General features: G+C 36.6%; 3 protein-coding genes across 4 annotated transcripts; 1 reads left to right on the top strand and 2 right to left on the bottom strand.

Moving 5' to 3' along the window:
* Nucleotides 1-1,488: 1,488 nt before the first annotated feature.
* RpS17 (ribosomal protein S17) lies at nucleotides 1,489-7,206 on the bottom strand. Of its 2 annotated transcripts, XM_069504078.1 has the most exons (4): nucleotides 7,001-7,206; nucleotides 3,537-3,544; nucleotides 2,764-2,915; nucleotides 1,489-1,757 (listed from the first exon to the last, which is right to left on the bottom strand). In XM_069504078.1, exons 1-4 carry the CDS (start codon nucleotides 7,173-7,175, stop codon nucleotides 1,511-1,513), a joined length of 582 nt encoding a protein of 193 aa, XP_069360179.1. In that variant the 5' UTR covers nucleotides 7,176-7,206; the 3' UTR covers nucleotides 1,489-1,510. The 2 variants fall into 2 exon arrangements, with proteins under 2 accessions (XP_069360179.1, XP_034833419.1); XM_034977528.2 differs by lacking the exons at nucleotides 3,537-3,544; nucleotides 7,001-7,206 and adding an exon at nucleotides 3,055-3,122.
* Nucleotides 7,207-7,285: 79 nt separating this feature from the next.
* Nucleotides 7,286-11,934, top strand: LOC117990062 (46 kDa FK506-binding nuclear protein-like). Its single transcript, XM_069504382.1, has 7 exons — nucleotides 7,286-7,343; nucleotides 7,427-7,605; nucleotides 8,381-8,544; nucleotides 8,973-9,198; nucleotides 9,976-10,179; nucleotides 10,913-11,085; nucleotides 11,853-11,934. The coding sequence occupies exons 1-7, from the start codon at nucleotides 7,286-7,288 to the stop codon at nucleotides 11,932-11,934; spliced, it is 1,086 nt and encodes a 361-aa protein (XP_069360483.1).
* Nucleotides 11,935-12,514: 580 nt separating this feature from the next.
* Nucleotides 12,515-14,853, bottom strand: LOC117990078 (UPF0729 protein AAEL015238). Its single transcript, XM_069504079.1, has one exon. The coding sequence runs from the start codon at nucleotides 13,851-13,853 to the stop codon at nucleotides 13,566-13,568; it is 288 nt and encodes a 95-aa protein (XP_069360180.1). The 5' UTR covers nucleotides 13,854-14,853; the 3' UTR covers nucleotides 12,515-13,565.
* Nucleotides 14,854-15,201: the final 348 nt, after the last annotated feature.

A 15,201-nucleotide genomic window follows, 5' to 3' on the forward strand; every position in this document is an offset into this window, starting at 1 on the left:
CTCCTCACGCGCTATTTTAACTCTATGGGTCAACTGCCATCTCAAAAGTACAGCCGAGAGTTCACCTTTAAAATAAGGACTAAAACCGTAGTTTAGAGATGAAATTTGACACAAAAAGTTAAAATGGCGCGTGATGAGTTAAATTTTACGCTTTCTTGCTGATGCCACTTAGGTACGTTAATACCCAACAACACCATAAATTGTAGCCACACTTGAACAGTTAACGTAGGCAAATAAAAATGTTTTTATTAAACTTTTACAAGTAACTAGTTACTTTTGAATCGTCAAAAACATCAATAACGCTTAAAAAACTCCTCGCGTGCGTAGGCATAGAAAACAAGCTCGCATGCCATTTTAACACAAAACGTACGTTTTGTGTCTAATTTTATGTCAAAGTACGATTTTAGTCCTTATTTTAAAGGTGTCGTACTTTTGACATGACAGTTGACCCATAGAGTTAAAATGGAACGTGAGAGTCATTTTGTAGCGACTATACCATTGGTTCGGAATGCCTCTCCTACTGAGAACCAGCAAGAAACTCGTCGGTTGCTCTTTTCTAAGATTTCATGTACAATATTATAAAAAAATTGCAGTCCCACACATTGCTGAAAAGAGCTGCAGGTCAAATCGACGCTGTTTTATCATTTGACATAATCTTCGAAAGCGTAATATGCTTTTTTCAGCACACTTTTAATAGATTTTCTAAACTTGTGTAAAGGAAAGTCCAAAATAGATTGCGGAATTTTGTTCTCAAAAAGGTTCTATTCCCTTTGAGTTACAAGTACGATTTCTAGTTTGCCTATAATGTAGACATGTACCTACAGATCACAATTTTTTTGTAATCAAGAATATGTATTGTCTAACCATAACTTTGGTATATTAATAAGTCCCATTATTTTTAGGGTTAGGAAAAACGGAACCCTTATAGGATCACTTTGTTGTCTGTCTGTCAAGAAACCTACGGTAATCATTCATCTAAGCCTACAGGGTACTTCCCGTTGACCTAGAATCATGAAATTTGGCAGGTAGGTAATCTTATAGCTGACATTTGGGGAAAGATCTGAAAACCGTGAATTTAGGGTTAGATCACACAAAAAAAATTTAAATTGTCGTCATGAACTAATAATTAATATTTTCAACTTTCGAAGTGAGCGACTATATCAAGTGGGGTATCATATGAAAGGTCTTCACCTGTACATTCAAAAACAGATTTTTATGCATCATAGTTTTTGAATTATCGTGCAAAATGTCGAAAAAATACGACTGTAGTACGGAACCCTCATTCGCGAGCCTGACTCGCACTTGGCCGGTTTTTTAGACCTACCCACCCTGCTGACAACTAATATCGTAGTACCTACTTCTAAGTACTAAAATCCAGTAATTAACGTTTAATTTTTCTGACATAACCAGATTTAGCCCTGTTAACTTACATTTCAGACACAATATTTTTCTATGGGGGAAAATTAGTAGTAGCAATAAAACAAGTAGTATAGTTTAAAATTTATTTTCCTTAATTACGTCTGCCACCATATCCACCTTGTGTGGCAGGCTGAGTCAATTGGAGACCATTAATGTTTGTGAAATCAAGCATTTTCAACATGTCCTTGGTGTCAGGGTCCACCTCAATGATGTCATGTTCCAGGGCTGAGACCTCGGGGACAAAGTTGTCACGCCTCTCACGCTCTTCTTCCTGCAGCTTGATGGAGATTCCACGTACTTGGGAATGTCTGAGACGTCTCATCAAATGGGTTGTGAAACTGAAATTGAATTACAGCAATCACTATAAACAAAATTCATGAATTTAACAATTTCAGAAAATATACTAATAAAAAAGTAAGTTGGCCTGCAAAGATGATATACAATTTTTTTTAATATAGAAAAATGGCGAGCAAAAGAGCAGGCGGTCACCTAATGTTAAGTGATTACCCATGAACATTTGCAGTACCGATAACCACCAATGTGTTGCCGGTCTTTCAGGTATTTGTTAGTCCGCCCTTTGAATAACCCTATTGTCTACAGAGGACAGAAATAGATCACTATTTTGAGCTGCATCACAAAATGGCACAATGGACAAATAGTACAGCAAAACACCATATTAAAAGACAAGGGACATTTGTCCTTTGCTGCAGGGCCTTAAAAATATTTTAAAGTACCACCCAGTGCACTCATATTTTCACTGTATCAATTTAAAAGGTTCGAGCTGGCAATCTTTTCTGCCAAGACTCAAGAATAATGAATGTACTTTGAGATTGCCTTTTTGTTTTATCTTTGTTACGAATTTATTAACTAAATTATAATTTCATTTCATGTACCTACATAAGATAAATAAACAAATATAGTAGGTAAGTAAGCACTACATAGTAAGTGACTACATTTATACATAAGTACATTAAATCCACACAATGCATCCAAACATGCTTTCTACTACTCTTTCTACTACTACTACTAGCCTACTATTCTATGTCTACTAGCTTTTCACAGCCCAACAGTTTAAAAACTTCAATGAAATTTGGTACAGAACAAGCCCACATCCCGGGGAAGGACACCTAATCCCGGAAAATCCAAAAGTTCCCACGGGATTTTTAATCCACGCGAACGAAGTCGCGGGCATCATCTAGTATTTTATAATTTTCTTTAACTACAAAAAAGTTCTTTAATTCATTCAGTATGTTTTCCTACATAAAATTATTGAACGATTACAACAAAAATTAACCACAAACTTTAGGTAGGTACACACGAGAGGCTTTCAACCTTAACACTTACCCGGCGATTTTGTTACGAAGAGGTTTAGTAGGAATAATAGCTATTTCTTCACATATCCTCTTGTTGGTGTGAAAATCAAGAGTTAATCTTGTGTAGTATTTCTCAATAATGATTTTCGCAGCTTTCTTGACGGTCTTAGTTCGAACGCGACCCTGTAATTTTAAAAGATTTTTGGTAAATACACACTTGTTAAACTACAGCACAAAGAAGGCAGGCAATATCCGTTTTAGTTTATTATATTTTATTCTGATTTGGTAGATATAACTAGATTTAAAGTAAAATATTTTTTACCATTTTGAAAAATAATGTTTCCGTCGACTGACAGATGACAGCAAAAGAAACACGAGAAATGTCATATTTGACAAATAGAAATAAAATAAAAATCGATCAAGTGCGTGTCGGACCCCGCTCTTTTAGGGTTCCGTACATAATTATTATAAACAAAATATTTTGGGTGTACATGACGCAGTCCAGTACAGTCAGCAGTCCAGGTAGTTTGACTAGTTTGCGACAGAGATAACGTTCTACAAAGCCGAAACTAGGCGACTGTCTTTTTCTAAAAGTCAATGTGCTTCACTTTTCGTATTGTACACGATATGGTGTACATGATACAGTACACGGCAGAAAATAACGTACATCGACCTTTAGAAGGAGATAGGGGATTTGTAGAGCATTGTCTCTATCGTCGCGCACGGCAAAACGTCACATAGGTATGAGTGACAGAGACAACGCTCTGCAAAGCCGAAATGTCATTCTAAAGTCCGATATATTACATTATTTTCTGCCGCGTACTGTAATGTATTAACATAATTATGGCAGAAGTGAGTTGAAGAAAAATAAATGTTGTGCCAACCCTACATAGCGTGGCATAAAGGACAGGAAGAAGAAAAATATTTCTTTTCCGAGCTCTAGAACACCGCAATAAACTATCAAAGAAAACCCAAAAATTGGTCGTTTGTTCTGGTCACAACTTACAAACTCAATCTTTGTTTTCAATGTTTGTGTTTAAGTACAGTGTATGGTATATAATAAAGATAGCCCCCGTCACAAAAATGGTATAAAACTGACAACTTTGACGGCCCTCCATATGTTTATTTTTTAAGATAAAAAAGAATAAAAATATATTCGCACTGTACTCAATGAGCTCTAAACAATAATACTCCACATGTTAAAGTAAGATTTTTTTTGTATCCGGCTCCTTTTTGATGCAGTTACCTACGGAAGCCCCTATGAAAAATAATGTAGTTAATGCAATTTCTAATTAAACATTTGGTTTTGGGTCAACTTTCTACACCAAATAGAAAAATTTCAGGTTTACTTATATCGTCTAGATGAGCTAGAGACCTGACACGCGGACTAAACAGACAGCAGAACATTAATAGGGCTCCGTTTTTATCTTTTGGATATGGAACCCTAAAACCCAATCATTACCTCCCACAGATGTACACTTATTACCTAGAGTAAAATATATAATGTTCCTTCCTTGAACATTATGATTACGATGATGATGCCATAGAGCTCGTCATCTATGACGTTGCAATGTTGTTTTTCCAACTGGTTTTTACGGCTCTGGGCTCGGTGCGTATGGTACCACAGACTATAAGCACACGAGTATATCTACTCATGTGCTATATTATTGGTTAATAAAGATATAAAGTGCGACAAGGCTATCTTGGCGCGTGGCGTAAATCGGAACTAACGTTGCTGTCAAGTGTCCCTTTTATTCTTGTTTGGTTTGAATATTCTAAGCATATTCTAATGGTATTTGCACCGTGCTCTTGTATTTGATGACGTCATCAAACAAAACGTCACAAAACGTATTACAAAAAAAATAAAAACCGACTTCGTTACACAAACACTAAAAATTGAAAAATAATTTAATTTATTACCGAATATATTATGTATACAAGAGTTAATATAGTTCCATAATAATACTTTTTGGTTCCGGTGCCAATTAGCTTTAGCTGCGCGAATCGTCTAGACTTCATATTTTTATGGGACTCCACAATGGCACCTCATTGGCACTGACCCCAAAAAATATTATTATGGAACTATATCAACTCTTGTATACATAATATATTCGGTAATAAATTAAATTATTTTTCAATTTTTAGTGTTTGTGTAACGAAGTCGGTTTTTATTTTTTTTGTAAAAAAATTTTATTTCACAATTTTTAGTGGCTCCATGGAATTATGCTATGACTGGTTAAAAATCTACTGTTTACTAAGCTATTACACTGATCGCGAGCAATTTACTCTTATCCGTTGAGGAGTTCCAGTATCTATCTTCGAAGATGTTCATCAGATCTTCACCAAATTGAAATGGGACCAACTTTGAAGTATACCCTTTCAAACAAAAAAAGAATTTTCAAAATCGGTCCAGGCGTTTTCGAGTAATCGGGGAACATACATAAAAAAAAAAAAAGATTCCGACGAATTGAGAACCTCCTCCTTTTTTTGAAGTCGGTTAAAAATGCTTGACCGTGTGTGGGGCCTCTAAGGTTTTTATCGCAAGTGTCTGGTGAACCATTACACCCCCGTCAAGTGATATTTTATTATTAGAATGCAAAATCAGGGTCAATTTGCATTTTGCGTGCACAGCTAGGCCCTTTTACATAAAAGACCTTGTATAACTCTGTGATTCTGCATTCTGCAACCCGTAGCAGGAGATCTCCAGAGATTTATTGGCCCTTGATTCGGACCTGTTTTTATTACTGGCAATGTTTACGAACTTCCACCATTTTTAGCGACTGTCAAAAAAATGACAATTTTTTAGAATTTTAATGGTGGTGGTGTGCTGGTGTGGTGACTAAATTGCCGCCTTCGGCCTTTAACAATATTAATTATTTAGTCACTTACTTGAGTCAATTAATTTACTGAGCGTGCTACTGCTTATTTTGCTCTAGTTTTAAAGAATTTATTTGAATCCGCGTCCCACCAAATTTCCACAATGTTTTGGGGTAAGTTACCGGTAACCATATACCACCACGTGTTTCTTTGCTTAGAACTTTATTACATAGAAATAACCATATTAATCGCCTGAAAAGGCCATATTCATAATTATGCTACTTTAGATTATAATTACAACATGAACTGAACTTAGGTGTATATTTTATGGATTAGGTATAAGGTACCTACACATGTTGCACATCGAATTTAAAATGTCGAGCATCAAGATATCGCTTCTACAAAATCCTAAAGAAATTGTACTTAATACTTATAATGATGCAGATTGATATAAGTTAAAGACTTCAAAAACCGCATCATATAGGGTTTGTTCCTTAAACTTAAATTACACTAACATTGTGAGGTAGGCTACTAGTAAGCCAACCTGGTAAGTACCTATGTCTTCCAAAATGAAATAAAAACTAGTTGGAAAACAATTTATGGACATATTAAGGTACTTGAATTATTTATCCTAATCTAATTGTATTGCATAGGATTGCAGTCTAAAATAACCTGTAAACCTCACTAAATAACGATTTGAATTGCATTAAAATTAATTTTGCAGAAAAGAATTGACCATTCATACTTCATTAGATAATGGAAATGGTAGGAATTACTCTAGTTTTTCCATATCTACCTTACCTAATTGACTTTCAAAAAGTGTACAAAAGTAGGTACCATTTTTTAAAATATAATATGATTTATTTTGACTTCAATTAAAATGTATGTTGTAAGATATTGAAATAGTTGCTACATACATATGCAACACAATTTAATATCTTGATTCTTGATATCTAATTGACTTGCATTAAGTTCATCAAGTAGAAGTTTCATGAGTAAGTAAATCACTTTCATGAAGTCATTAGGTCACATGCACCACAAAAGCCAAAGCAACTTTATGTTATAACAGAATGCAAATCTCTAGGCTTGTATTCCCTTACCTTTGCTTTCCCTTCGTTTCTCTTGCCTTTCCAAGGTTTTCTGCCAAATATAACTTGAATACCTTCAAGGCAAGAGTGAATATTATGTATCTTCTAGGCAAGCATGCTCCAACGTAGAGCTCATCGCTTTTTATTATTTATTTTATTATATTTAGGATGCAAACTATCTCAGTTCCAAGTAGATGCCCACAACTTCGCCCATGTGGATTTAGGCTTTTTAAAATCCTGTGGGAGCTCTTTGATTTTACAGGTCTACAAGCTTTAGCCAAACTTTATCGGTTAAACGTATGGGTTGTAAAAAGATTGATAAAACACACTTTTGCATTTATAAAATTGTAGTATGGATTTTACTTACAGGATTGATAATGGAGCCGAACAAACGGTACACCCAAGTGGTGGAGAAGCCGTTCCACATCTCACAAGCAGCCATGGACATCTCGACGGGAGATAACGACGCCTGCCAAGTTATGGTAGTTGTGGACGGCAAGAACTTCCTGGTGTGCACGCTGCAGAAGAACAAGTGCATCCAAGTGCCACTCGACCTGTATTTTAAGACTGGAGACTCTATTTCATTTTTGACAAATGGTAAGGTGCAAATTTGATTACACAATACACATTGCTGTTAAAATATTGATGATGCAATCTGAATATGGCAGTTTATTTAATTTCATAGCTTGGCAGGATGGATCTACTGGTTCAGTCATAGTGAAATCCTCTCTATTGATTACAAGATACCAGTTATCTTATCTATACATTATTATTATTTTGTTGTACTAGGTAAATGCAATGTTCACTTAACGGGCTATCTGGACCCTGAGTTTGAAGAGGAGCCCTCAGATGAGGAAGAGGGTGAGGAGGAGGAGGATGAAGAGGAAGAGGCTCCAACACTTGTCCCCACCAAGAACAAGAGAAAACTTGACAATGCTGTAGAAGGAAACGTCAATAAAAAAGCTAAGGTATAATTTTTTCCACAGTTGTATCAGTAGGCCTAGCAGCAAAGTTTGAAAGCTAGACAAATATTTATGACAATTGATATGACATTTCATACAAACTGCCATACTATGTTATGACGTTGAAGAGTTGCCGATTTGATTAGTTGGCAACATCCCAGTTGTGATTGTAGCTTGTCACCATCAAGACTTTCGTGCTCACACATCACTCAAAGTAGATAGTTAAAATCTTTTTAACAAATAATTTGTATGTCCTCCAAATGAAATATGAACAGGGTCAAAGGCCACTCCGGCATAAGGTTTATCGAGAGATTTCAACAAAAAAAATAACGAATCCAAATCACTTATCTCATGAAGTTTTCAAGTCACAATCTAAACACTGAAGATATTTAATAATCGTTTCTCGTCTCAGGAGGAATCAAAGTGTTCATATTCACAGGGTACTTCCCATTGACCTAGAATCATGAAATTTGGTAGGTAGGTGGGTCTTATAGCTAGTATTAGGAGAAAAATCTGAAAATCGTGAATTTGTGGTTACATCACACAAAAAAAAATTGTGGTCATAAACCAATAATTAGTATGTATTTTCATCATCATGTATCATATGAAAGGGCTTCACCTGTACATTCTAAAACAGATTTTTATTTATTTTTATGCATCATAGTTTTTGAATTATCCTGCAAAATGTCGAAAAAATATGACTGTAGTATGGAACCCTCATTGCGCGAGCCTGACTCGCACTTGGCTGGTTTTAACTACACCTAATTTCAACTTGTAACAGCATGACAAAAAAGCAACCAAGAAGGAAGTTGCAGCAGACAGCTCAGATTCTGATGAAGATGGTGTGGACCCGCTGCAGAAGTTCCTAGATGGAGAAGATATTGACACTGATGAGAATGATGACACTTTCAATGTTAACTCGTCAGCGGACGCCGATTCGGATAGGTAAGTAGTAATATTTGATGTTTCATCACAATCATCATCATTAACCGATAGACGTCCACTGCTGGTCATAGGTCTATTGTAGGGACTTCAGCACACCACAGCCTTGCACCGTCTGAATCCAGCAGCTCCCTACGACTCCCTGATGTTGTCCGTCAACCTAGTCAGGGGTCTTCCAATGCTGCGCCTTCTGGTGCGAGGTCGCTATTCCAGCACCTTGGGACCCTAACATCTATCGGTTTTTCGAACTATGACATTTTTCTCCATTTGATTTGATTCCACTAAAACTCTTGTGTGGCTTGGTTTTTAAATGCACATTTTGTGTTTTAATTACCCCTAATTTTAATATTACCAATTTTAACTTAGTCTTAACTTTATAGTATTAAAGCATGCTGTAACAAAAGAAAAAATGATTTTAAATTTGTTTTCAGTGATGAAGAAGAATCAGTTGACGAAGAAGCTGGGGAAGAAGGTGATGAAGACGAGGAAGAGGAGGACGATTCGGATAAAGCAAACACAACCCTCGAAACAAGCACGGAAGAGAAGGTGTCAGAGACCAAGCTCAGCAAATCACAGAAGAGACGACTTAAGAAGAGGCTGCAGAAGGAGAAGCAGGAGCAAAAGGAGCCTCAGGTCAATGGTGTAGAGAAGGCCAAGGTATGATATTATTAATTATTATTAGAATAAGACACCACCCTCTATCCAAGCAAGAAAAAGGACCTGGACACCAAGTCACACAAGGAGCTGCAGAAACCGACAGGAGTAGAAGAACTTGGGACAAGGCGAAAGTATGATTCATCGTCATTATCGTCAACCATTAGGTATCCAGTGCTTGTATATGGCTCCCAAGTCATAGAAAAACGAATCGAGAAAAATCTGCAGGAGCAGGAGCCTCAGGTTAATAGTGTCGACAAACCAAGGCATGATTCATTGTTGTCATTATATTTTACAACTGATAATAGACATCCACTGCAACTGCCATGCCTACTGTCACTTCAGCGTCGCAACTTTTGACGCGTTATGTCAGTATCTCTGACTTTTCTATGGATCTCATTTCTGATCTGATCATGTATAAAATAGCATAACTGGCATCAGAGATAGGGGTAGGAGTTAAATGAAAAAAATACTATGCGTATAGTACATATAAGTCCCGCAAATTGCTAATGAGCGTGACCACCGTTTTAGTGACGTCAGCACTAGACTGAAGTTTCGAGCTGATGGTATATTTTTATTTTGGCTGACGTCAAAATGACGTCATTTCGATGTTAATGAGACATGGTTCCAGCGCAATAGCAATTTGCGGGACTTATACTATGCCTATTGCGGTTGTGTACCTGAAAATTCTATCTTAAGTCTACCAAGAGTAAAGGAGTTAGTTCAATTTTATTATGTCAACAATAATAATAATTGTTCTTGTCAAATTATTGCCCACAGAAAGAGAAGCCAGCTGAACAACAAAAGGCTAAAAAAGAAAAAGGTGATGCTAAAAAGGAGAAAGGTGACGCCAAAAAGGAAAAAGGTGACGCGACAAAGGACACACAGGAGAAAAAAGAAAAGAAGTCCCTAAGTGGTGGAGTGTTCATTGAAGACTTGAAAGTGGGAACTGGGCCTGTGGCCAAACCTGGCAAGGTGGTGATGGTAAGTAGACACACAAAAAGTTAACTGCAGTTGCTACATTCTCTAGGTTCTTGAACATAGAACCTACAGAGAAAGTAATAACAAGAAAGTCCAGAAGTTGTTTGTGGGAATGAGTGTAATTTCACCCTCACCACCTGGGTGCCTGATGCACATCGACCAACTGTTGTACCAGATCCTTTTATCCACGCACATGCAAACTGTGTAATCAACTTCCTTTGGCGCTGTTCCCACTAGATTGCAACATGGGGTTATTGAGGAGGCAGACAAACAAACTCCTGAGATGCCGGCAATGCATTGGCGGTTTCTCTGGTGCTGCTAATGTTCATGGCTGGTGCTAGGCTCGTTTGCTCGCTATTTTCTTTTTAAATCTTTTATAGAAAAACTAGCTTACGCCCGCAACTTCGTCCGCGTGGACTACAGAAATTTCAAACCCCTATTTCACCCCCTTAGGGGTTCAATTTTTAAAAATCCTTTCTTAGCCGATGCCTACTTCATAATAGATATCTGCATGTCAAATTTCAGCCTGATCCAGTAGTTTGAGCTGTGCGTTGATAGATCAGTCAGTCAGTCCCCTTTTCCTTTTATATATTTAAGATTCTACTATAAATTTAAGACTTGCCATTTACACAAGGTTAAAATGTATGCTCCTGAAAAAGGTATACATTCTAATGTAATGTAAATGATAAAAGACCGATTGTGTTTCTCCAAGTATTTATTTGAATATTCTTCACAGGTATACTATGAGGGCAAGCTGAAACAAAACAATAAGATGTTCGACAACTGCCAGAAGGGCCCCGGGTTCAAGTTCAAGCTGGGAGCCAAGGAGGTGATCTCGGGCTGGGACGTGGGCGTCGCGGGCATGAAAGTCGGCGGCAAGCGGAGGATTCTCTGCCCGCCTGCGATGGCGTGAGTATACTACACTATTTTATTATCTGACATCTACTAGAGCGATCACGCACTCATTCGACCCGAGTACGTGCAAATACGTTCCGAACTAGTCGTAGAAATATTTTAATGGTAGCTTACGCACTACCTCGAGTTCTCTCCAACATTCGTGAGAATATCTCTGATGTGCCTGGGATTCAAATCTGACGTATGATGTAGATATTATGTCAAAGATGTCCACTGATTAGCTTAAATTTGGATTTAGAGATCGGATTACTGCGTAAGCAATATCAAAGTTCAGTCCGAGTTTTTATAACTGTTTTCACGGACTCGGATCGGGTGAGTGCGTAACTGCCGTTAGGTAGCTGTTTCAATATGGATAAACTGAATAAGTTAGGATAACTTTCCAAATAGTTACAAAGGCGCTCCAGGTACAATATCCAGACAAAGAGTAAGAATCCTGGTTCTATAATTTTCTATATTTCTTTTTTTTTTTTCTTAAAGAATATTAGCCATGTTCAATTCAATTCAATTCCCAATTATTGGCTTTTAGGTGTGCCAGCTGGGCACAGAGATTAGCCATGTTAAATGACTAATATTACCCTTTCCTCTCCAACTAAGCGTAAAGCTTGTGCTAGGAGTAGGTACGACAATAGTGCAACGGGCGGGGTTTGAATCGTCTCGACCTTTCGGTTTTCAGATCACTCCTTTACTCTATATGTACCTACTTAAGAATTATTTAGCTAATTTAATAAGTTAACAAATTCAATGTGGTTGTTTGTTTACAGCTATGGCGCCAAGGGATCTCCGCCAGTGATCCCACCAAACTCAACCTTAGTATTTGAAGTGGAATTAAAGAATGTTAAATAAACTGACTGTTAATACTACTGTGTGCCTTGTGTCAAGGACATTGAGACATTTGGATAAAGTTGTTTGATAAAATAATTTGTAGGGTTGCCATCAGGAAATGCTTTCTAAAGCATGTCTAAACAGCTAATGTAGAGTACTTACTAAAGGAGATTTTATTTTTTTCAAATTGATGTATGTAAAACATTCATAATTACTTGCTTTTGTAAGTGTTCCATACTAGCTGTGTACTGTTATTTTAAGTTAATGCTAAGTTAGGATTGTAAGTTATATAAGGAAATATTTAGTTGTTCAAGTAGAGACAGAAATTTACCAACTAAACATGTCCTTGTTCAATATATTTTTCTATTCTTTGCCTAGATCAACCGTCTATTCTACACATTCAATAAATTCAAAATATTTGTACCTTGCAAGTTTTCATTCTACAGAATTCCAGTTGTTTTGTTTCAAAATTTCAATGAAATTCAAATATTAAGTGGCATTTTATTGTGAAAAATATCTTAGAATTAAATTCAGACATATAGTTCTTTTTTACCTGATCGAAGTTTTCACCAAGTTGAATGGTAGAAAATAAAACAACATAGGAATTTAACTACATTTTATTACTTTATTTTTAAATGTAATTAACGTATTTGCAATGTAAGTAAATAAAATGAATATTCCAGTGACTTTCCTATTTTATTTTATACTAGCTGATGCCCACAACTATTTGGTTTTTTAAAATCTTGTGATGAATTTAGATTTTCCACAATTAAAAGTATGCTCCATGTTGCTATCGTTCTGCCTGTCATGATTGTTTCAACAATTGAGTCATAAAAACAACAGACACCCTTTTGCATTTATAATAGTAAGGCCGCTAGTGCACTCATCTGTGACATCACAGATTCAGTAAAAATATGAATCAAATGAGTAGGTATGTATTTGTATGACAGCCATTTCAAAGAATCACGGATAGAACCAACCGAATATAGATAAGTGCACAAAGGCCCTATGGATTTTAACAAAATAATTGTAATATAATTATGACTGTGACCTTTGACCTCCTAGTCTAGGATTTATCTAGATAGCAAATTGGTGGTGATCACTATGGATCCGAGTCGAAGTGATACAGGTACTTAATAACCTGGGTAGCTCCAAAAAAAAGAATAACCAAAAAGCAAGCTATTATATTGGTACCTGGCCAAATTAATTCGGCAGTTGAGCTGTGAAAAAATAACATACTTTCACATTAATAATAATTTGTTATAGGTAAAAGATCTGCAGTTTTACATTAATAATACTATGGGTGAAGGGGTAGATTTATTTTAATGCGCTGAAAAATTAAGACCTTAATATGATATTGCTGGTGAAATGGCTTTGATTAATAACAGGAAATTGAAAGCAAGTTCAGATTTTTAGGGCACTCACAAAATCTTGAATAAATGCTCCACATCACAGAATAAACAAATAAAAGTTAATTTACTACAATAATTTAACTAGGTAGGCACGGTGATGTTAACAAAATAGAGTTCACTAAAAACCTTGAACACAAGGAACTAAAGAATATTTACTTCAAGGTTCCCTAAAAACAATAATAGGTACAATTTCTTTTTTATACAATAACATTTAGAATTGAACATTCTTGATGGCTGACGTTATTCAGACTTAAGTCGTACATCTTGTTTAATATCAAGAGAATCTTTCTGTAGAGTCTCAGTTTTGGAAGTTAATTCAGTATCCTTTTGCACATCAGTTTTGTTTTCGGCAGGTTTTCTACTAAAGGCGCAGACACCACCTTCACATTTGAAAGGGAATTCGGTCTTCTCATTTCCATCAGCGTCTTTCACGGCCCAGGGGTTCCAGAAGCGTAGTACGTAAGGCTGAATGAATTTGTGCCATAAAAACAACAACAGTGGAATGATGAAACAAGGCACACACACCATTTTTATTTCAACGAATGTGGATGGTACAATAAGTTTCAAGTTATTACAATAATGAAACTAAGCTTAACTTTTGCTTTAGTAGAAAATTGTTTAAATAAAAATTCAACAATTTCGTTAGGTTGCAACTTGCAATTTTTGTAATTTGTTATGTGGATTTGTTTTTGTAGGTATTTGTCATTAATGTAATATTTTTTTTATTTTTTTATATATTTATGCCACAGAGTTATGCCGTAGTGATTACATACTCTTTGTTTATACCTTAGACTAGTGACACGTCTTGATATTCTGTGGTAGTAACAGCAGTCAGCACTGACCTAACTCAAGTATGCTGGACTTGCGATTGCTGACCTGTTTTTGACGCAACTTGATTTTCGCCATTTTGTTGCTGATACAAGCTGTGATAGCCTAGTGGTTAGGACGTTCGCCTTCTAATCGGAAGTCGGGGGTTCGATCCCAGGCACGCACCTCTAACTTTTCGAAGTTATGTGCGGTTTAAGTAATTAAATATCATTTGCTTTAACGGTGAAGGAAAACATCGTGAGAAAATCTGCCGATTTTCTCACGATGCCTGAGATCTCTCCATAATGTTCTCAAATGTGTGTGAAGTCTACCAATCAATCTGCACATGACCAGCGTGGTAGATTATGAACAAACCCTTCTCTCTGAAAGGAGATCCGTGCTCTGCAGTGAGCTGGCGATAGGTTGAACATGATGATGATGGTGATAGCAGCACGAGTGCATAGTTTCCTACCTTAAGAGTGAGTGACATTATTCCCGGAACACCCCTAGAATATCAAACATCATAATATACTGCCACAGGAAAAAATATAATATTAGTGATGAGACATCTGTCGACACTATCATCATTTGATACATAGTGTCAATTTTAATTTCCGTTACGCTCGGTGGCACGCTTCGAATCAGCACAAAAAATAACTTCCAGCCTAGTTCCAGCCCCTAAATAACCCCTTCCAGCGTATTATGTCCATTTCATTTCTGTGAGTGACAGCTGTTTAATGTTGCTATAGGTTTTTTGTTTTCTGCCAAATCTATCCGACTTCCGCTTCCTCTCTGATTGTGATAGTTGCGTAAAAAGGTTTTTCCTTTAAATTAATCATAGACCATAGAGTGCGTAAGCACAGGTGCACTCTTATCCCTCAATCTCCTAATCTGATGAAACGAAATCCCGCTTCGACCGGAGAGACCGACATCAGGCCCAGGACCGACAGCTTTACGTGCTCTCCGAGGCACGGGCACATGAGTAGGTAGATAATATGTGGCACGGGGGTGAAACACCGCCAACATCCTAACTCCGGGCCTTAGTATTGAAAATATTCTAACAGAAAAC

Source organism: Maniola hyperantus, chromosome 17 (genome assembly GCF_902806685.2).
Source record: "Maniola hyperantus chromosome 17, iAphHyp1.2, whole genome shotgun sequence".
Taxonomy (NCBI): domain Eukaryota; kingdom Metazoa; phylum Arthropoda; class Insecta; order Lepidoptera; family Nymphalidae; genus Maniola; species Maniola hyperantus.